Source organism: Hydra vulgaris, chromosome 09 (genome assembly GCF_038396675.1).
Source record: "Hydra vulgaris chromosome 09, alternate assembly HydraT2T_AEP".
NCBI classification, from domain to species: domain Eukaryota; kingdom Metazoa; phylum Cnidaria; class Hydrozoa; order Anthoathecata; family Hydridae; genus Hydra; species Hydra vulgaris.
Window position 1 is genome coordinate 54,190,473 of NC_088928.1, and position 24,528 is coordinate 54,215,000.

The window sequence follows — 24,528 nt, forward strand, 5'->3', positions numbered from 1 at the left end:
ACCTATTCAAGTCAGTCAAAGTATGTACACTCCGTTACCTTATAAATAAGTTGATAAAACAAAAATAAAAAAACAGTTTAACAAAAAAAAAAATTAAATAACCAAACAGTAAAAAAATAAAAATAAAAGCATTCTCAATTTAAAAAAATAAAACAGCATTCTAGTATATTAAGTTGCTCTTTTGTGGTTTTTTAAATTATGATGAAATTGATTAACTCAATAAATTTAATGGATTTTTGATGTTTACTTGATTTTGTCAACTTTAAACACAAAGAGTACAAACAAACACACACATGTATATAAAATTAGTAAAAAAAAAACTTATCTAACTGTTTTATTAAATCGTTATATGTATATGTATATATATATGTATATATATATACATATATATATATATATATATATATATATATATATATATATATATATATATATATATATGTATATATATATATATATATATATATATATATATATATATATATATATAGATATATATATAGATATATATATATATGTATATATATATATATATATATATATATATATATATATATATATATATATATATATATATATATATATATATATATATATATGAAGACCTCAGTGGAAAAACCGGCGTTGTCACATTTAAAAAGTATTTAGAAAGTATTTATTGATCATTAATAAAAGTCTTTATTTAAAGCAAATGAAACTAAGCAATTTAAAAAAATTTATATTATAATTACTTTATTTAAAATTTATTCAAAACAAAACATTTTGTAATTTTTTTTTAAAAAATTTTTTTTTTCTTCGCTTTAAATAAAGACATTTATTAATGATCAACAAATACTTTCTCAATACTTTTTAAATGTGACAACGCCGGCTTTTCCACTGAGGTCTTCATATATATATATATTTATATATATATATATATATACACTGGCGAGCAAAAAAAAGTGAACAGTACAATTTTTCAGTAAATTATGTATTATTAATCAATAAAAAATATAATACATAAAATATAACATATCGCTTATGTTAAATACATATACATACACATATATACGACTCATTTTGAAAAAAAAAATTATTATTTCAACGTGGCATTGACTCAATTAAATTTGCTATCAAACGGTCAGGTATCGTAACCCAAACTTGTTTTATGGCTGCCCAAAGATCATCAAAAGATGAAATATTATTTTTATGGACCTCTTTATCCATATAGTCTCACAAATTTTCAATGGGATTAAGGTCTGGACTTTGGGTAGGCCAATTTTCAAAAAGGAAGATATTGTTATCCTTGAGCCATTTTTTAACTTGTTCAGACGTATGGCAAAGAGCATTGTCATGTTGAAATTTAATTTCATCTTCTTCTAATTCTTCCGTTTGGGCAGCAAAGATTTTTGTAGAATACTAATGTATTCTTTGGAATTTATTCGTAATCCATCTTTGACTCTATGCAATCTGCCCACACCTTTGGCAGAAAAACAATCCCAAACCATAATTCCAAGATTACCCTTTACCGTTTGGTGAATACAATCTGGATTTAATTGTTCTACCACTATGACGCATATCGCAGAAACTTTTACGTGTTCTGATGATAAAAAGATTAGCCGATGGACAATTTTGAGGCCTCTTAAAGATCAGGGGTTCAAAATACGCCCATGTAAAAAAGTACCTCTTCTTACAGCACGCTATAAAAAGGCAAGGTTAGCTTGGGTAAAATATAATAAAAACACAGACTGGACAAAAATATTATGGTCAGATGAATCACAATTTTGTTTGCATTCAGATCGTCCACAGATGTGCATTAGACGCAAGAACGAACAATTAAATCCAGATTGTATTCACCAAACGGTAAAGGGTAATCTTGGAATTATGGTTTGGGATTGTTTTTCTGCCAAAGGTGTGGGCAGATTGCATAGAGTCGAAGATGGATTACGAATAAATTCCAAAGAATACATTAGTATTCTACAAAAATCTTTGCTGCCCACAAGGAAGAATTAGAAGAGGATGAAATTAAATTTCAACATGACAATGCTCCTTGCCATACGTCTAAACAAGTTAAAAAATGGCTCATGGATAACAATGTCTTCCTTTTTGAAAATTGGCCTGCCCAAAGTCCAGACCTTAATCCCATTGAAAATTTGTGGGACTATATGGATAAAAAGGTCCATAAAAATAATATTTCATCTTTTGATGATCTTTGGGCAGCCATAAAACAAGTTTGGGTTACGATACCTGACCGTTTGATAGCAAATTTAATTGAGTCAATGCCACGTTGAAATAATAATTTTTTTTTTCAAAATGAGTCGTATATATGTGTATGTATATGTATTTAACATAAGCGATATGTTATATTTTATGTATTATATTTTTAATTGATTAATAATACATAATTTACTGAAAAATTGTACTGTTCACTTTTTGCTCGCCAGTGTATATATATATATATATATATATATATATATATATATATATATATATATATATTGGTATAAAAATAAGACAACTAACTTGAAATGTCATTGACAACCAAGAAGTTTTTTATTAGGCCTTTTTGAATATTATACCATGGATAAGAAGCATATACTTTGATATTTTTGAAAGATTTAGGTTGATTGATATTTTTATTAAAGACATCTAATCCATTTATTTTAATTGTAAATAAATATTCATAATTTTTCAAAATCTGACATAAAACAATATTTGACCACAGATTTGATCCTATGAAATCTATTTCAAAAGGTTGTTCAGTTGCTTGAGTAGTGATTTGAAGACTTCCATTATTATAAATATAAAAACAGATGTCAAAACCAAAATCATTTTTGAAGCAAATAATATTGTGCAAACCGGAATCAAAATTAGAAGGATTAATATCAAAAGAAATAATATACTCCATGTCAAGTCTTGGTATTTCAGCAACCATCTTTCCTTTCACTAATGGAGTAGGTGTATTACCAACAATGTACTCTAAAATATAATTTTTTAAATATAGTTGAGCATTATAATCTTTATTATGACAGTTAAAAAAAAAAATTGGGGCAAATAAAGTTTAAAGAAAAGATTTAGATAAAAATAATTTTATTATTGACACTCTATTTTTATAGAACAGTTTTGCTTATTTTACAAAACAGTTTCATATATTTTACAGAACAGTTTTACCTATTTTATACTTGAACTTAGACTTAAAATAATGTTTATGAAATAACTTAGGCAACTTATAACAAGCTCCTCCAAAGGCACCATTCTAGAAAGCACAAACAATTACAAAAGCAACAACAATAACAAAATTCAATGCACGTTGTTATTCATTACTAATCTATGTTTAATAATCTATTTATCATCATTATCATCATCATCATCATCATCAACATCATTATCATTAACACCATCATCATCATCATCGTCCTTATCATCATCATCATCATCATCATCATCATCATCATCATCATCATCATCATCATCATCATCATCATCATCATCATCATCATCATCATCATCATCCTTATCATCATCATCATCATCATTAGCATCATCATTAGCATCACCATCATCATCATCATCATCATCATCATCATCATCATCATCATCATCATCATCATCATCACCATCATCATCATTATTATTATTGTTGATATTATTATAATAAATATTATTACTAATATTGGTTAAATTATTGACACCAAGTCAGAGATTTGCAAGTGCAAAACTCTCACTATGGATCATGTACCCATATATTATTGTTATTATTCTTGTTACATAAATTTCAATATACTAGTATAGTAATATGTATTTACATAAATTTCAATATACTAGATTATGATATAAAAAATACTTTTACTAACCAGCATATTTGTTGACAATTAAGATGTTTGAAATAAAGCCACTTTGAGCATCGTATAAAGGATCAGATCCATAAACTTTTAAATTTTTTATATCCTTAGCATTAAGATTCTTTTCTTTATAAATATTGAATCCATTCAATTCAACAGAAAACCAATAAATTTCGGCCTCGAGGGTTTGACATATCTTAATAGAATGCGATTGATTCAAAATTAGAGGAGCTGTTTCAAGTTGGTAGATTGTATTATTAATTGTTGCATAAATAACAAGCTTTCCAGAACTATCATTGTGAAACAAAACATTTAAAAATCTGCTACCTAAATTTTCATCTAAAATTAAACTAAGTACACTTTTTAAGCCATTAGTGTAAATTGTTGGTTTTATATTAAAAGACACAGTGTAAACCTTCATTAAAACATTCATAGTAGCAAGCAGTGCACCTTGAATTAATGTAAATTCATTACTTTGAATAATGTAATCTAAATAAGAAACATCATTTTAAATATTAGTTTTCTTAACATCAAAAACAATTTTCTATAACTGTGCAGAGGGACAGAAAGATTGCAAAATCAAAAATTTCTACATTTTTCATTTTTTTATTTACTGAACAATAACCATTCATAAGCAATAAAAATTGAACAATAAAAACAATAAAAATTGAACAATAACTATTCACAAGCAATAAATTCTACTAAAACTGACATTTTTCTAAAATTTTCTTGATTTTCTTACAGAATTTTACAGTTTAACATTCAATTTAAGGATTTTGAGTATAACATTTAATTTGAGAATACGAAGCATATCTGAACCACAAATAAACAGTTTGGGTTCCTCCCTGGACATAGCACAATGGATGCTATAATTCAAGTAATAGAAGACAGCGCCCCTATACTCTTGACTTGCAGTATTGCAGCAAAAAAAGAGTTTAAACTATTCCACAAACAATCACTCAAAGTTATTGAGATCGAAACCATAAACTCACACCAATTCAATATCTGTCACAATATCGATAATTTTATTAACAAAACAAATATAAAATTACTTAAGAAAATCCTATCTAACCCAACACATGCAATAACCTTAAACCACAGACAGAAACCCTGACAGAATATTATATAAAACCAATACTGCTAACACTACATTGTATTAAAAAATATTTGTTCAGAAATATTTACGTATACTTCGAGATGGTATTGAAAACCTATACCTTCGTAAGTAATTCACTGTCGGTACATATCCCACTTATCATTTTTTAACATAATAGAATAATACTCCAGATACATTATGAGGAAAAAATTGTAAAATTCATTTATATGCTATGCAATTTTAAATAAATACTTATAAATAATAAATAATAATAACCTGTAATTAAAGATTTCAAATAAACTCCCGAATATATTTTAATGCAATTTTAAAAGATGATAAAAAGTTGGTCACCATTATTACCTACTGAACCAGACACTAAATTTTTATGTTTACCTTAAGTTGCATAGTTTTTTTTTTTTTTTCTTCTTTTAAATCTAAATTTAATGAAATAAAAAATAGCAAATAAAAACAACATTGATTATAAATCTTAATAATGAAAGATTTGCTTTTTTAAAATGTTGTTGAAAAATAAATGCCTTAAGTTGCATAGTTTTTTTTTTTTAAGTTTTTTTTTTCTTTAATAAACATCTATAAACTAAACTGTCTAAATTTAATGAAATAAAAAAAAGCAAATAAAAATAACATTGATTATTAAAAAATAAAACCTAATAATGAAAGATTTGCTTTTTTAAAATGTTGTTGTAAAATAAACAAAAAGTAGAAAATAGTACTTTGTTTTACTGTATATTTTAATCGTAGCCATTCAACCATTTATCATTCATTCATATATTTAGGTTAATAAGATTTAGGTTAAAAGTAAATAAAAAACTAATTAAAATAATTAAAACTAAATAATTAGTAATTTGGTTATAAAATTTAACTTTAAATAGTATAAATTGTTGCGAATGGAAAATATAAGTTGAATAGGAAATTTTATTTTGAATCGTGATAAAACTGTTGCCATTGGATGATATAAGGAAAAGAGAATAGTAATCAAGTTTTTTTTGGACTTCTTTGATATGCTGCAAGACTTAAACTGTGCATTTTTAGGGTTTTTATCAGCATTTAATTATTTTGATTATAAGTTTTTTAATGCTATCCAAAAAATAACTATCACTGGATTTATTAACCACTTTCAGAGAACTATTCAGAAAAGTTTTTAACTGTTTTTCTAATTATGTTGCTTTTTTGTGAAATAAGTGCCAAACACAAAAATGATTCTAACTAGCACTTTTTAAATAAATTATCTTTTTAAATTTATTTTTAGGTTCCTTTTATTGTTATTAATTTGTAGTAAAACTGTAAAAATTCTAACTTTTTTAAATTATTATTATTTAATAATAACAAAATAAATTGTGGAAATATTTAAAAAATTTTAGTATATAAAAATTATTATATTAATATTATAAAAATTACAAAAATCCATAATAATACCAAATAATCCATTTTTATATGCTTTATTGAATTTAAACCTATTTCTAGAATTCTGTTTTGCAAATTGAATAAAATTATGTTTATATTTAGAAAACTAAAAATATTTTGATTTCTGTGACAAAATATGGCTGTTACATGAGTGCAGCTGACTTGTCCTGTTTACAACACCAAATGTGAACATACTTCTCACAAACTGTTAAGAAAGTCATGGAGCACTATTTGTTAAAATTACAACTTCCCAGGACTCCTAAGTCAAGCACAATAGTTTCTAGATTTTCTGAAAATGTTATCAACATTTGGTTGAAATCTGGCATTTCAACTGTTATAACGCAAAGAATGCACCTGAAAGTAGAACTTTTGCAGAATAATTTAAGAATAATTCTTAAAAGAAAAGGTGAATCAAAGTCTTAAGCAGTATCAATTGCAAAGATAGAAATTTTAGTTTTGCTTGATATTGCAGCACGAAATTGTCTTAATTTAAGTGATTGCTCATGCCCAAGAAAAGTGCTTGAACCAATAATTGGAACCACTTGTTGAACTAAAAGATGCAAGTACTTTAGCATAAATTTTTAATGAATAAATGAAACAAAAGGTTATTGGTCCTTTAGATAAATAAAGTACTTTTATATTAACTACGAAATTATATACAGAAATAGAGATTTACTATGATTTCTTTTTGTCTTACAAAAGTAGTATAGAAGCAACAGTTAGTATCACTTCTGATATAGATGCAAAAATTAACTCTGGCAATTAGGAGTTAGTAAATCTCAGAGCAATGTCGAGGATGATTAGTTGTCAAATTTCTGTGAATCAGGCAGAACTATGATAAAGTTCCCAACAGTTGCCAAAGAAATGGACAGATATGTATCTGATACTACAAGAGCTGCAATTGCTATTGTCACACTTTCAGATTATGGATTTATAAAAAAATAGAATGACAGAAAAGCTATTATACATGGCATAAAAGCATTATAGACCAAACCAAGTTAAAGCGCTAAAGACAATTTACTTAAACTAAATTAACACACAAGGTAAAGTTAGCTATGTGTTCAATAGACTCAAAATCAATTTTATTTGATGAGCTAAAAGCTAAAACTCTTTATGCATTAGTGGCTTGCAGTAAACTCATAATCACTGAAGAACATATTGCGTTAATGAAAGAACCTTATTCTACTTTTTATGTCATGTTTCTCCATCAAGTGCATTATTGGCAAATAGAAAAAATTTCTTTACAAAATAATCATTGATTCTAAAGAGAATAAAAAAGAATTTAAAATGTTAAGTGCAACAAAATGAACATTTTAGCAAATAAATTTTAAAATGTCAAAGCTTCAACCTCAAATCAATCATTTAACTTTATTGCAATAATAAATAAGTTTAGAGATTTAATTTATTATTTACTTTCAACATAATAAACAAAATAATATTACCCTCTAATAATTTATCTTATTATAATATTATTATATAATATAAACTAATATTATTAATAAAAATAACATTAAACTAAATAATTTTAAGATTTTTTGAAGCATTTTTTGAAATCTTCTGCCATTTCCTCTGAACTATCTAAATTACAAATACATACCTTATAAAAATATATTACACATATAAAAATACTAATTACACATTAACAACCATTGTTATTAATAACTACTAAAACAATCCCATTTATATTCTGTGTTATAGCATGTCTTCATTATGTGTTCTCTCGATGAAATCTTGAATTAACTTAATGTGGTGTACTGCACATTCATTTACAACTAAAAGTGTTCTTACACACATCAAAAAGTAATTTTAAAGACTGGGAAACTTCCTCATTTTCTCATGCTTTGGTGCTTTTTTTTTTCCATAGCAGAAGTTCTTTCTTTGAGATCTCTAATAGCAAGAAAAAAAGGTCAAAGTCTTCAGATTATGTAGGAATAATTTGAATCTAGGTTTCATGATTCTTTTTAAATAGATGTCTTAACTCTGGGATCACAAGAAAGCAGCTTGTTTAACATGATGGTCTTAACTTTGGTTTTTGATTACTTATCTGCAAGAGCAAAAATTACTCATTGCGGAGACAGATACCAAGTATGACACATAAAACTCTGGTTAAGAACCTTTTCCATGGCTGCAAATTTTTAAAAATTCGTCTACTATTAGTAGCTGAAAAGCAATATTGAATGTCATTAAATCATTAGTGGATGCTTGAGAAGCATTAGAGCTTTTCAGCAAAAAGAGTTCATGAAAGACACAATGTAGTTGGTTGCAGCCTTCAGATAGTTAATGCATTTTTTATAACTGTCTCAGAATCAGCAGGGTGGTACATTTGAGTCATCTAAATAACCAATAAGTAGATACAGTCAGTCATAAATCTTGCTTCATGATGAGCTCTAGGGTGTTTAAATGAGAAGTTTGATAACTTAGCTCAAATAAAAAATACTTTTAATCACATTTTTTTTACATTTTTGTAAATCTGTGGCCATAGTTTTTGGAGAACAACATAAAGCCTCTTGTTGGGACCACTTGTTGGGACCACATGCCTTTCAGAGATGTGATGTCTGTACATTATCCAGAGTACCGGTCTATCAAGGGCATAGGGAATTATAATGCTTACGGCACCTTCATTTTTGCCAGTGTTACTGGATGTTGTGTCAGAACACAATCCAATAATCTGATCAGACATCTTATAGTATTCAAGCGTTGTTTGAATTGCAATGGCTTCCTTTAGAGCTTTAGTTTTTAAGATGCTAATGGACTGGACTCTAGTGAAGATGCGCTAATGGCAATTCTATTCTCATATTTAGATGTTCCTTTTTTCCAATTGGATCTCTTCAAAGTCTTGTAATTGAAATGTACCACAATTTTTAAACCTCTTATTTTATTTATATTTTTCTCTTTAATTATCTGTGCCTCAGACTCCATAACATTATATGTTTTCCTGTTTAGAGTTGATCTTGATATTGACATATAATCAATGATAACTCCACCAGCCTTATAAAGAGAAGACAAAAGACACATACCTGACCTGCTTCCAATCCTAAATCTTGTCATAATGGGAATCTTATTGAAGTGAAGTAAAGAATGTCTCCTAAACTTAACTGAAGGCAAACTTTGATGTCACTCTGAAATCTTTTCTGCTTTTTCTGGACTTTAGCTGTAGGTAAATATAGTTCATAGTATTCAGTTTTATTATCTGTGCTTGAAAAGTAACCCTTTGCATAGTTACTTTCTTTTTTCTTATTTTTATTTTCATGTCTTTGGATTTTCTCAGACATTTAATTGGTTTTTCTTGTGCCTTTTAATCATTTTTACAAAACTTATTTATTAGCCTCATCATCTCTACTTTTATCACTTTTTATTACATCAAGTATGTTTTTTTATAAATAAAGAAGAGAGCATTGCTTTGTTTCAAAAACGTGTTGACCTCAATTTTGTAGCTAAACCTCTGGTAATTCTAGCCTTTTTAACATTTTTAAATTGTGGTATTCCTTGACTTTCTGGTGATTCTAATCTTTTTTGCTCAGTCAAAATGAAGACATCATTAAACCAAGTCTGCTTCCATAAACTGAAAAGCTCCTTCAGAATGCAGACACCAGTAACTATCTGCTTGGCGTTTTCTCTGCACACTGCATCAGAAAACTTGGAGCATCTTAAATATATCTTTCTAGAAGCAACTGGACAACCAACTTTGATGTTGATCTGTGTGGTACTAAAAAACTAAAAAAAAGAACCATTAAAAAGTTAGCATTGAACATGTAACAAATGTAATACTTTTCTTAGCTAATTAGAGATTTATCAATTGCTTTTTTCAAGATTCAGCCAGTAATACCTTCTAAGCATTTCTCCATTTGTAGGGAGTCTATTTGGGGCAAAACTCTGTAAAGGGAACCCTAGCAAATAAATTTGCTTCCTTCTTTGTAGCTTTTGATGCATCACCACTATTAGTTCTCAATGAACTAGTGTGATAACTTAGATCTAGAGACATTTTATGAAATCAATTTACTTCATTAAAAAAATCCAAATAGTTAGATGCATTACAACTTAATGAACAACCAAGTCTTTCTTCATAAACACAACTGTGTTTTAGAAGAAACACTTGGTTGAAAACAATTTAAACTTGATTTCTACTTTAATAATAAATTGACATAAGTTGAATTCACACGTCATTAGTTTTTATTGTTTATCACACAAGCATCATTATTTTTTATTGTTAGCCACACTTTTGTCAAAAAATAAATAAAAGCTGATTTGGATAAAAATCAATTTTAAATTTAAACTTATTTATTGAAATAAAAGTAAATTCACCTAATTAACCTTTCCTTTGAGCTAGAAACTTAATTTATTTTTCTGTATTTATAGACAAAATGATGCCAAACGCAGCGTTTCACAAATAAAAATTTGATTTATGATATATTTTTGGGACACCAAAAATATATCATAAATCAAATGTTCAATTTTAATGAACTGCCATTCAGACATATAGTATTGTATGTAGACACCACAACTTCTAGACCTACTGTGTTTAGTAGCAACATCGGGAAAGCACTTGCAAATGGTTAGAAATTGCCAAATGTCAAATTTGATGTCAGACAGAATACCTTACTTAACATGAGATTATGATAAGTAATATTAGCAAAAATCTTCATAACAAGTGCAAAAGCAAGCCTGGCTCTATGGTTCAATCTTGATGGCTGACAGAAGTAAATCAAATCCTTTGTTTGTATGTTGCAAGCACTCCTCCGTCTATCAAGCAATAAATATATATCTAATCAGTAATACTTACTGATTAGATTATTCAAGTTTATGCATCAGTGTGGTTTTTTATAAAACTGAAGCCTCAATTTTGCAAGGGGACACTTGTGGCACTTAATTCCGCTCTCCCTTTTCTTTTCTAAAAGTGATTAACTTATAGTTTATAAATGCATTTAAAGAAATGCATATTATGGTTGCTCTTGATAAGAATATTGATTTGCGAACAAAAAGTAATAAAATAATTAGCTCCTAGAAGAATTAAATTTGTGATGCACATTTTTGAATTCTGCAGAAGTAAGAAAATTCAAAATTCCCCTTTGCAACTTTTATGCAGTTGAGTGCCATAATCTTGTAAATTTGGAGGAGTTTCCATGGACTCCACCACCTATGTTAAAAAAATTAACAATGATTTCATTGAAAATACAATACAAAACATGCAAAAATTGACTTTAGATAATTTTCCATGCTCTTCTCTAAGTATAGAAAGAGATGTTAAATTAGTTAAAATGTACAATAGAAATATTATCAAAAAAGATTATTTTATGAGCAAAACTTTTATCTAGAAAGTATACTGAACACTTATCTTCAAAAATAATTGGAATATGCAGGAAATATTTATTAAGAAACACCATTTTCAGAGAATTTTTTTAATTAAATACAATAAAAAATACTTATAAAATTTTGTATCAGTCATAAGAAATGATTGAGCTAATTATTTACTTAATTATAGCGCTGACCTAATCATGCTCTGCATAAAAATATAAAAAAGTGCTACTGCGCACAATTAGCTTATATATAGTTAGTCCAATCATTTTTTTAATTTTGGAAAAGTTGAAGGTATGACCAAAAAATAACAAAATTATTGCATTTGATATAACAGCAGATATTTTTGCATAGCATATATTGTAATATCAAAAATGACTTATTTTTAAATAGAAAGCAGCTAAGAAGGGAAAACTTTTTTTATTTTTTTTGAATGTTTAAATATTAAAGCAACATTGCTTTGATATTCAAAATAATTTAAACAAAAAAAATACAATAATGGCCTAACCATATCATAAACCTACATTATGGTATAGCTCTAGCACATTTGGGATATAAGTCCTTAAATCTGGTTACACCATCCGTGTAAGAAAATCCATTTTCAAATTTGCATAAAACTGCATTATAAAAACTGTAATACATTTAACTCTGAACAGAAAAACTTAATTTTTTATAAATTTTACTTTCATCCATTTCATAAATTTTGATTAGTGGTTTTAAAGTCCAAACATTTGTGAGCATTGTTGCTCCAACCTTAGGAGGCTTGAGAAGAGAAAGCTTCAAATCCAACCACAGCTTCAACCCAACCACTTCAACCCAACCACAGCTTCAAACCAACCACTGTTTGACTTCTCCACTATCAAAGTCAGTCCTGTTACAAGAGATTCAGTTTGTGATAGTTTGATTTGCTCAAATAGCAAAGCAAAGCAAAATAACCAGAAACCTGAAGCAAACTAGATAAAATAAGATATTCTCAATCCTTTAAATTGTTGACAAGGGTCTCCCGCACAATGCTCAAAGTCTACCTTGCAAAAGAATTTAGCAGAAGTAGTGTCATAGGACTCTGTGGCAGCTGAAAGAGTTGCAGCATCATTCATTGCCAACAAGAAAGTATTTTCCCATGGAACAGTTCTTCTTAGTAGACCTGAGGGAATAGGAGGCCAGCCTATTCCAGCCCTTCCAGCTAACATAGTACTAGAAATTTCAAGTTTTAGCTTAAGTTTTCATATTTTAAGTCTATGTAATGCATAATAATGTAAAATCTCTCTTAAGTATTTCCAAGGTTCACCTTTAAGACCAAGAAGATTTTTCAACGAATGATCAGAACTGACAATAAAAGATCTTGTTTATGTGCAACACAACACAAGGCTGTGTAATTCTGGTGTAAAAAAGATGGTAACAACACAAAATCAAGTTGTTCCAAGTTGTATTGTTGAGAAGAACTTCCTCTCCAAGTTTGATCAGTTGAGCAAAAAAACTTGAAAGTCATTTTACCAAAACTTGAATTAAAGTTGCAACTGAAAAGGGCACAAATCAGGTGGATAAACTTGTTATTCACTGCAAAGACTTGAAATTTGCCAGCAAGTTCTTGAATCTAGAAACCTTCCTAATGATTATATTGTGAAGCTGGGAGTGGATGGTGGTGATGGTTTTCTAAAAGTAAGCTTTGCAATAATGGAAAAAGACTTTGCAAGATCTTTTGATGAAATATGACATTTCATCAAAAGATCTTGCAAAGTGTGGATCTCTAAGAACTTTTGAATCAATCAGAAGAGATTATCATGCATTAAATGTGGCTGGTGCTAACATCAAAAAAGCAAGCTCATTCAGAAACTCTGTTCATGCACCCATCATCAATGTCTCAAATGAATCCTTTGTCCTTGATGTGCTTCTACCCATGGAGCTACATCTGTTGCTTGGTGTCATAAATTATCATTTACAGTCTCTCTCAAAGGTTTAGACAAATGCTTCTGAATGGCTGGCATTACTTCGTATTCAACAGCAGCCATTTCATGATAGACAACTGGCTGGAAATGAGTGCAGGAAGCTTTTGGAGTATGTTGATGCTTTGGAAAGATTAGCCCAGCACCACTCCTTCTTTCCAGCTGTTGCCTTTATTGACACACTAAGAAAATTTAATGGTGTTGTCCATGCTTGTTTTAGTAATGCCCTTGATGACAGTTATGTTGAAAAATTAAGCAATTCAGAATCTCCTATTTATAACTTCAGGACACCACCATCACTCACAAGGTTCATACTGTAATACACTATTATCCAAACCCTCAGAATTAGGAAAAATGAGGTCAACACCAGGTCGGCAAAAATTATTTGCTACAAAGGTCTAACCATAAAACATAGAAACAAGTCGGCACATTTTTGCCAATCTCAAATACTTTCAGGTCGGCATTGCCGAATGCCGACCCTAATTCTGAGGGTTGTTATCCACAATTCATCCAACGCCACAATAGCTTTTCGGGAATCCATTTAAAGCAACTGAAGCACTCCATTGCCTTTTCCTATTAGCAAAAGTACAAGTAACCACTCGGAGAATGTAAGCCAAGATGCATCGCAGACTTCAACAGCAAAAAAATTGAATAAAAGTATTACAAATAAGTTTAGTTATTTTTCTCAAGAAAAAAAATTAGAATTGAAACTTTAGTTTGTTAGAATTAAAGAAAATTGTTATTTACCAGTGAATTTACTGCATAAATATTTTTGTTATACTTTTGTGATAAATAAAAATTTTTGAAACAATTTTGTTAGTTGCTTCTTAACTATGTATTTAATGCAATTTTATGCAAAATTTGAAAAAAAAAATTTTCCACGGACAGTGTAACCAGATTTAGAGACTTTTATCCCAGTAACCTGGGATAAAAGTCTCTCTTTTATCCTAGTGCAATGATGTGATAATGGTTGGATGTTAGCTACAACAGCAGGTTAACTATGTTTACAATGTGTTTTTGCACCTTGTCTTAAAAAGAAAGGATATCATTGGAAAATCCGCCCTAGATATGGCAACAGTATTACATACAAAGACAGATTTGAGATTTATAGAGATAAATAATATAATTCAGAGTAAGAATGTGACTAATTTTGCAATCAATTTGATATATGGTCTCCAAGAAAGATCGAAAGTAAGAGTTAATCCTAAAAGATGAAGGATAGAGGATTCATTAAGTACATTACTGTTTATAATATAAGAAAATCTAGATTATTGCATCTAAGGTGAGAATTTCAGGGAGATCATTAATGTAAGTTAAAAGGAATATAGGATTACCTCTTACACTACAATCGGTAAGGAAGCATTCAATAATCTTGAAGATGTTTAATACATAGCAAGAAGAGAGCTTATGGAGAAAATCAGCAAGGCAAACTTTACCAAAAGCTTTAGAAATATCAAGAGCGATAGCCTTACCCTCTTTACATCTTGTGCACAATAAAACCTATCAGTAATTACTGTTAACAAATCAGCAGTAGAACGAGAACATCAAAACCTGTATTGATGATCAAAAGGCTTGACTTGAAATCCTTAAGAGGGAATAAAGGATTCCATGCCAGCCTGAATCCATGAAGTTACATAGGAATCACATTTGTCAGCAGAAAGTCGTAAGATAAGAAGACAGGAAGACCAAGGCCCATCATGAAGAAAACCATGGAAAGAATCCCTATCAGCGTTAAGGTAGCTGTAAGAGGTATGATGATAAGGGATTCTGATAATGAAGAAAAATAAGATAATAATTTTAGAGAGATCAAACCGTGATCAGAAGCACTTGAGGGTGAATGTGGAGAAACTGAGTACTGACTAGGATTAGTAACAAAACATTGAGAAGGTAAATAAATGTCAGATTGTCTGGAAAGTGAGTTAGAAAGTTTACTATTTGTGTTAGAGATTGAGAACGGCAAAAGTTGTGGGCCTTAACGCCTGTAGAGTCACTGACACTAGAGCCAAGCCATTCAGTGTGATGAGCATTAAAGTCACCAACAACAACAATTTTGGCTGAAAAAGAAAAAGAACAGGCTTGGTCATTTTGATCAGAAATAGCATCAAAAAGAGTGCAGTCTTGAGATAAAGGAGAGCAATATAAAACAAAGAGAAAGGTGATAGAGTGAAGTAGTGCTAAACGAAAGCACATAAAAGAATAGTCTGTGGATTAAAACCTAGTTTCCCGAAAATGGGAGAACTCTTATGAATGCAGATACCCAGATCAAGCACGTGACTATAGTCTATGCTTAAAGACTCCAGTCTTCACGAATTAAAAGAAGATAACCATCAATATTAAGATCACGAGATGAGACAAATGAACTCAAATTAGTCTTACAAAGAGCAAGTAGGTCTGCTGAACTTTGCAAAAGATAAGACTTAACAGAAAAAAAGTTACTTCAAAGACCACAAATATTAGTGAATGATAGATTTAAAGAACTTGGTGATGGCAATGATTTTTTGTGTTTTATAGTTTTTGGTACTTTAGTCATTTTTAAATTTGTTAAAGAACTTCACTCAAAGCGCAGATAGTGCTTAGTACACTATTTAATAGTCCAAGGAATTGCCTCATTACTATTAATAAACTCTAAGCTATAACAAAGGGCTCCAAAGGAAATCTCGACAATGCACACTAAAAGTACGAACAGAGACACCATGCGCAACATCGCACTGTAAGTACTCTGATATTTTACAGCTGAATTATAAACTATATTAGTAGATTTAATTATAAAATTAAACTTTAAAAATGCATTTATCTCCTTCTTCTTTCTCTTTCAGCATTTCCCATTTAAGGGTTGCCACAGCGGATCAAACTCTTCCATCTAGCCCTGTCATGAGTGTCCTCCACTGACACACCAGCCAATCTCATATCCTCCACCACTAAATCTACAAACCTCCTCTTAGGTCTACCTCTTCTCCTCTTACCTGGAAGTTCCATCCCCAAAACCTTCCTGCTAATATAGCTCTCCTGTCTCTTTTGTACATGTCCAAACTCAATCTCGATTCTCTAACTTTATCTCCAAAACATGCTACATGTGCTGATCCTCTAATAAACTCATTTCTGATCCTATCCTTCACTTGTCTCTTTGTCAGTGCTACTATCTCCAGTCCATACAACATAGCAGGTCTCACTATTATCCTATAGATCTTACCCTTCATTCTAGCCAACACCCTTCTAACACAGATCACACCAGACACTTTGTGCCATCCACACCACCCTGCCTGCATTTTCTTCTTTACCTCTCTTTCACTTCCTCCATTACTCTGTACCCTCGACCCTAAGTAGGTAAACTCGTCGACCTTCACCAAATCAACACCTTGTAACTGGACCTGTCCACCGTCTGCCCTCTCATTCACACACATGTACTCTGTTTTACTCTTGCTCACTTTCATTCCTCTGCTTTCCAAAGCATACCTCCATCTTTCCAAGTTTACCTCCACTTGCTCCCTATTCTCACTACAGATCACAATGTCATAAGCAAACATTATAGTCCAAGGGGACTTCTATCTAACTTCATCTGTCAGTCTGCCCATGACAATGGCAAACAGGAAAGGACTCAGGGCTGATCCCTGATGTCGTCCTACCTCCACTTTAAACCTGTCTGTCATTCCTACAGCACATCTCACTTCTGTCACACTGTTCTCATACATATCCTGCACCACCCTCACATACCTTTCCGCTACTCCTGACCTCCTCATACAATACCACAGCTCCTGTTTTGGAACTCTATCATAAGCTTTCTCTAAGTCCACAAACACACAATGTAACTCCTTCTGTCCTTCCCTATACTTCTCCATTAACACTCTCAGAGCAAACATAGCATCTGTTAGCTGGCATGAAACCATACTGCTGCTCACAGATCTTTACTTTTCCTCTAAGCCGAGCTTCCACTACTCTTTCCCAGATTTTCAGGCTGTGACTGATCAACTTTATTCCCCTGTAATTACTAAAGCTCTGAACGTTGCCTTTATTCTTGAAAATTGGCACCATTATGCTATGTCTCCACTCCTCAGGCATCTTCTGACCTTCCAAGATTTGTTAAGTAACCCTGTCATAAACTCGACCGCTATCTATCCCACACATTTCCATGCCTCCACTGGAATATCATCCGGTCCAACTGCCTTACCACACTTCATTCTCCAAATTGCAGCCCTTACTTCCTCCTTTCTCAGCTGGGGAACCTTCTGATTCACAACCTCTGTCTCTTCAAACCTTCCTTCCTATCATTCTCTTGATTCATCAGTTCCTCAAAATACTCCTCAAAAAATGCATTTATAAATCTGTTTGAAAAATGTGTTAAAAAAATGCTTGTTTATGTGGTTTATAGAGACATTGAAGATATTTTTGTATACAGTAAATATAAAATAAAAATTTAATGTAAAAATAAATATTTAATATTTAGAACTTTTCTGAAAGTTAAAAAACTCAAATTCCCAAAAAAAAAATATCCACCTGATATTATATATCTTAATGTTAAGTATTATTACACGAGTAACAAATTAATACATGCTATCAGCGGACTAACTAGAACTATAAATTAGAATTAGGAAAAAATTGGAATGTTTCCATAGCAATCGCCACATCTTTTCTTCAATTATTATCAAACTAATTATTCATGCATTTTTAATTTAGTTGTTCATATTGTTCCTACCCAATCACAAGATTGATTCCATGCTTCATACATTTGATTTAAAAACGTGATTAAATATTATGATTTGCCTGTAAAATGTGTTGTTTTAAAAGTCATTTATTAAGCTTTCAAAAGCTTATTAAAATGATTAAAAAAAGAAATGTAAATATTTTTTAGAATTTTTTTTATATTTCGAACTTATTAGAAACAAATCCAGAGATTTATTTACATTCTTCTTTCATTTTCTGTGATTTCTTTTTAAATTATAAAAACTATCAAAGATTTTTTAAAAAAAATTTAATATATTTTTTTCAGTAAAAAAGAGTCAGTATTGACTAATGTAATTTTTAAAATATTATTTGTAAAATTTTTTAGAAATTAGACTGGTTTCTTTTTATATGTGCAAACATAACTTGCCATTGACTAGTTGTCACATATCTACAAGCATCTCTATCCATACCCAAATTTTGAGTGTCAAAATATTGTATCTCTAAATACAATAAATGTTTAGCTGATTCCAAGCTTGTTCATTTTCCATATATTAAAAATTGTTGCAGTTTTCTTCAGGTTTTTAAAATATTGCCTGTTTTGTATATTATGATCTGTATTTACATGAAACAAGATAAACAACCAGAACACTATTTTTTTGATTGCTTACAAGAGCAGAGAATTGATGTCAGATTAGGATTAACTGTAAAAAATTTTTGGTTTTAAATTTTGCAAAAGTTTGTTTTAATTTTATACTTAAAATAGGAATCCAGAGTAAAGTAACAAATTAGTTGTAGTTGATATCATTATTTTTATATATTAGTGTCTCTAAAAAAGGTTTGAGGTATTTTAACTTATGTTTATTATAACGTCATAATCAGGAACAACTGAGGATAAGTCTAAATGTATTTATCCATTCAATAAAGGTCTTTTTTTAAGGCAAATAAAACATCAAAATGCTTTATTAAAGATCAAAGAGGAAATTTGTCATACAAAAATTTACAAAAAAGATCCAATCAAAATGATTTTCCTTGATCTCATGTGCATCCCCCTATTATTTATAGTCCTGCTAATAATACACCACCATAAAAGGTTTCTGAATACCTTTTAAAATTTATTAATCCAATACTGATCAAAGTAAATAGGTAAAACAGGCAATTTTATACAAAACCAAAATGAAACTGCACCAACATTCAGCCTTTAATGGAAAACGAACAGATATGGGATCAACTGAACATTGCAAAACTTGCTAAAGTAATACTGATTGGGATGATGTAAGGTAATACTGATTGAGGTGATGTAAGACTGCTAAAATCAGAAAATAATTTCTAAAATCAGAAATTAATTGAATAAATTAAAAAGTACTTAATACCTGAGGGAAGAATAACAATAGATTCCACTTCACTACCTTAAAAATTAATTTTGTAAAATATGATAAAGTTTACAAAATATCTTGAAATAAAAAAAAAATTCATTAATATAACAAATATATTTACTTTTTAGATTTAAACTAATTTTTAGCTCAATTTTGAGTTTGTTATGTTAGACGAGTTTCTTAATTTTATAAAATAAGATTAATTTTATAAAATAAGGTTCCTTTTCATAATATATATATATATATATATATATATATATATATATATATATATATATATATATATATATATATATATATATATATATATATATATATATATATATATATATATATATATATCTATATATATAAATTAGTAAAAAACACTTATCTAACTTTTTTCTTCAACTTGAAGTTTCACCATTACCGGATCATCAGGAAGAATTACTAAATCTCAAAAAAAAAGATTTAGTAACACTTCCTGATGATTCAGCAATGGTGAAACTTCAAGTTGAAGAAAAAAGTTAGATAAGTGTCTTTTACTAATTTATTATTGCTCTGTCCTTTAAGAACATTGAGCACTCTATTTGTAAAATACACTAAAATATTTTATATATATAAACATATATATATATATATATATATATATATATATATATATATATACATATATATAACAATTGTAAATGTATTCTATAAAATAGAGTGCTCAATGTTCTTAAAAGAACAGAACAATAATAAATTATTAGAAATCACTTATTAATTTCAATTTTTTTACACAATGTTTCGTAAATAAAGACTCTTCAGAAATGAATGCAAAATATAATAAACTTCAATTTATACCAAAAATCAAATTATTGGAAGTCATAAATCTAACTACTGCAATTTTTTACACCTATGTGACATTTTTATTCATTAGTGACACTAATTAGTGTCTCTAATGTGAAAAATGTTGCAATAGTGAAACATAACAACATTATAAAAAGAATTCTTTAGAGGCGTTTATTTTTATTTTTTTCAAAAATAGGGATTATTATTATTCTAATTTCATTTGTTTTTGTAGTTTTTTAAAAGAAACTTATTTTTATGTCAACATTTGGATAACAATTCTGATTTTTTATTTAATAAACATTCTTGATTTGCATGTTCAATTATTTCAAATTTTTCTTGCAGGCATAATATACATCTTTTCGAAATATGATTATAAGCGGGTGGTGTTTTAAGAATAGACCAATTTAATATATAATTGTCAATATTTTTATTTTTTAATTCCCATATGCATTTTGACAACATAGTATCTTTGGAATACTTTTTATTTTTAAAAGATTGCTTATGATTAGCAAAATGTTTTTTCCATTCATCCCCAGCTAAGCCAATATATTGTTTATCAGGTACATTTTAAGAAGAAACAACGCATTTATATATCACTTTTTTTGATAGACATTTACCACCCAGGGGGCAATTGTTTTTTGTTTACAATTACAACTTTCTGTTATTTTATCATTTGCAATGTCATTTTTGTATAACAATGCATTATTGTGGCCTTTTATAATTCTTTCCATATTTTTTGTGCAACTGTAGCTTACTTTAATAGAACTTTGGTTAAATATTTTATGCAATTTATTAGAGGATGGAAAGTGCTTATCTACTAATTTCAAAAACACTTTTCCTATGTTAGTGGTAACATTTTTGCTATACGGGGGGTTGAACCAAATAATATTTCTTTTTTTCGGGGTCAAATTTTAGTTCAAAGTTTTAGGGTGAAAACCACTTTAGAAGTGGTTTTCACCCTAAAAATTTAGAAAATGCAATTAACTTAGAACCCCAATGCATTGCTGAAAAAATAAGCTTAGAAAATAGAATTGAATCAGCCGCCCCTGCCCAAGTGTTTGTAACACTAAAAGATCATAAACTAAACTTATAATATATATACATGTATATATATATATATATATATATATATATATATATATATATATATATATACACATATATATATATATATATATATATATACACACACACACACACACATATATATATATATATATATATATATATATATATATATATATATATATATACAGTTATTCACAAAAGTTTAAATGATTTCAAAATTTTTATCAAGTATGTTTGGTTTTTGTTTAATAAAAACAAAAACTGTAAAATGGTATCAAATCAATTTTTTATTTATTTATTAAAGAAAAAGTAATTTGCTTTAAAATGAATATAAACATATTATAAAAGTTTTAATATTTAATTAGAAAAAAACAATTACAAAAAATCATATATAAGAAGGAAAAATAAGAAGCACAAAAGTTTAAACGAATTGCAACATTCAAAATAGCAAAACTAATATTTAAAGTGTCCTCCTTTGTTTTTATAGAAAAGATAAACTCTTTTATGCATTGATTCAACTAATTTCATGCACATCACGTGAGGTACCTTCAGTAAGTACTCATTCAAAAGTTGCTTCAAATGCTGAGTTGATTGAATTTCATGGTATGTCAGTTGATTATCGATCCAGGATCAAATATTTTCAATTGGGTCATGATCTGGTGATCTAAGGCACAAGGGCATCACATTAAAAAGTATTTTTTGATTGAGTGAGCTGTGTGAGTTGAAGCTCTGTCTTGCTAAAAGATGAGTTGCTTGCTTCTGCCATACAGGTGTCTGATTGATGGAACTAATCACGTTTCTAATGTGTTCTTGTAGGTGTATTAATTAATTCGGCCTTTAATCTTTTGACATAGAGTCTTTCCTTGCAGTTTACGACTTGAAAACTAGCTTCATCACTCTAAATAACTTTTGCTCACTGTTCTACAGAGCAGTTCAGTCTTTCTTTGGACCACGCTCGTCGTTTACGTTTATCCATGATTGAAAGAATAGGTGTTTTAGCAGCTATGTACATTCCAATACCTTTGTCCAACAATGTCTCACGAGCTCTTTGCTAGCTTTTGGATTATTTTTTGACTCATTGAAGATTTGTGTTAGCTTTTTGTAGCTAAGTCTGGGGTTTCCTCTGCTCATTCTAAATATTCCACTTTTGTCACGGTTGCTGAGTTTGGATGGTCTCCTAGTACGCAGCATGTTGGAGACATCCTTGGTAAGTTTTTGATGGTTTATTTGAATGCTTGTGCGATTTTTTGTCCTCACATATCAATTCCTTGCCACTTGATCTCACTAGAAACTGATTTCAATATTTTTGCACGCAATTGAAATTAATTTGAAATTTACAATATTTCAAGTTGATTTTTAATGAACTAAAAGCTGCCTGATGATGTTGTGATGAATTTTTTGATTGTAAACTACTTATTTTAACTTTATTTAAAAGTAAAAAAAAATTTTACACCAGATTTATCAATTAATTAGCAAATAATTGATCCTAAATAAAATCGTTTAAACTTTTGTGACACCTCTTAATATGTATCACCTCCTTTTTAGTGAAATTATTAAGTAAACAGTGATGAGTCGAAATCTACTTTTTTTATTCTATTAACAAATAACCTTTTTACCAAATTGGAAAAAAAAATTATTTTGATATTTTTTTCAGTTAGATTTTTATTCAAGAAAAACCAAAGATTAGATCTTAAAATTCTGTAATCGTTTAAACTTTTGTGAATAGCTGTGTATATATATATATATATATATATATATATATATATATATATATATATATATATATATATATATATATATATATATATGTATATATATATATATATATATATATATATATATATATATATATACACACACACACATATACAGTATGCAAAAAAAATAATCGTACAAAAATCATAATTTTAAAGATTGCATCTAAAAAATGAGTTTTCCATTAAAATATTTGAAATTTTTTTTTAGATATCTTATCAAGTATTGTTTTAAGAATTTATTTGTGTATTGGTGAATTGATTGCTTTTCATACTTATTGAATTTTACACAATTGATCTAATGATGCATAAAATTGATGGCAAAAAAATTAATTGTACAGTTCAAAAATAATGTTAAATTAATCTAACTTCATGGAAATTAGTATAGACTGGGGCCTCTTTTGGCCTCGATAGTTTCAGCTAGACAATTCAGCATTGAGTTGACCAAATTTTGAGTCACTTCTTTTGTTATATTATCCCATGTGCTCATTATAGCTTCTTTCAAGTCGTCTTTGCGTATAAATGCTCAGTCATCAATTTTTTTGTCCAAAATATACCACAAATTTTCTATAGAATTCAAGTCCGGACTTTGAGATGGCCATTCCAAAACTTTGATGTTATTTGTGCCAAAATACATTTGTTATCTTAGCAGTATGTTTTGGATCATTATCCAGCTGTAGCATAAAATTGTTTCCCATTCTCAATTTTTTAGTAGATGGTCGCAAGATGGCTTTGAGAGTTTCACAATACATTGAAGCATCCATTTTTTCATCAATAAATGTCAATTTCCCCACTCCTTTCCAACTCATACTACCCCAAACCATCATATTTCCTCCTCCATGCTTTACACTACCTTGCAAATAGCTTAATTTATAAACTTTTTTTTTTTTGCCACACTTTCTGAACTCCATCTAATGAGACAAGGTTGTATTTTGACTCATCTGACCACAAAATTTTTTTTTAATATGAAATCAGCATTTTTTCGTACTTCTTTGCAAATTCTAACCAACGTTATATTTATTTGGCAGTTAAAAAAGGTTTTTATTGAACTACTATACCTGTATATCCTTGTTCTCTAATACGATTTCTAATTGTTTGAAGGGTTACCGTTATATTGTGATCTGCTTGAACTTTTAAAGCTAACTTAGCTGCCAAAACAAAACTTTTTTTCATCACATTAATGATGGTATTGCGATCAATTGCATTGGTGGTCAAATTATGCTTCTTATCAATTGAGGACACTGTCGTAAAATGAATTCCTGTTTCTTTTTGGATCTGACGGTAGAA

At 28.9% G+C, this 24,528-nt stretch overlaps 1 protein-coding gene across 1 annotated transcript in view; it reads right to left on the reverse strand.

Annotated features, from left to right (window-relative positions):
* Positions 1–2,497: 2,497 nt before the first annotated feature.
* Positions 2,498–24,528, reverse strand: part of LOC136085585 (uncharacterized) — a 22,103-nt gene continuing 72 nt past the window's right edge. The window contains exons 1-4 of the mRNA XM_065806905.1: positions 24,300–24,528; positions 19,604–19,639; positions 3,834–4,310; positions 2,498–2,958 (exon numbers count right to left, since the gene is read on the reverse strand). The exon at positions 24,300–24,528 is cut by the window's right edge and continues 72 nt beyond it. Of these exons, the coding sequence (XP_065662977.1) occupies positions 2,498–2,958; positions 3,834–4,310; positions 19,604–19,639; positions 24,300–24,528 (1,203 nt within the window). The remainder of the gene's footprint in view (positions 2,959–3,833; positions 4,311–19,603; positions 19,640–24,299) is intronic.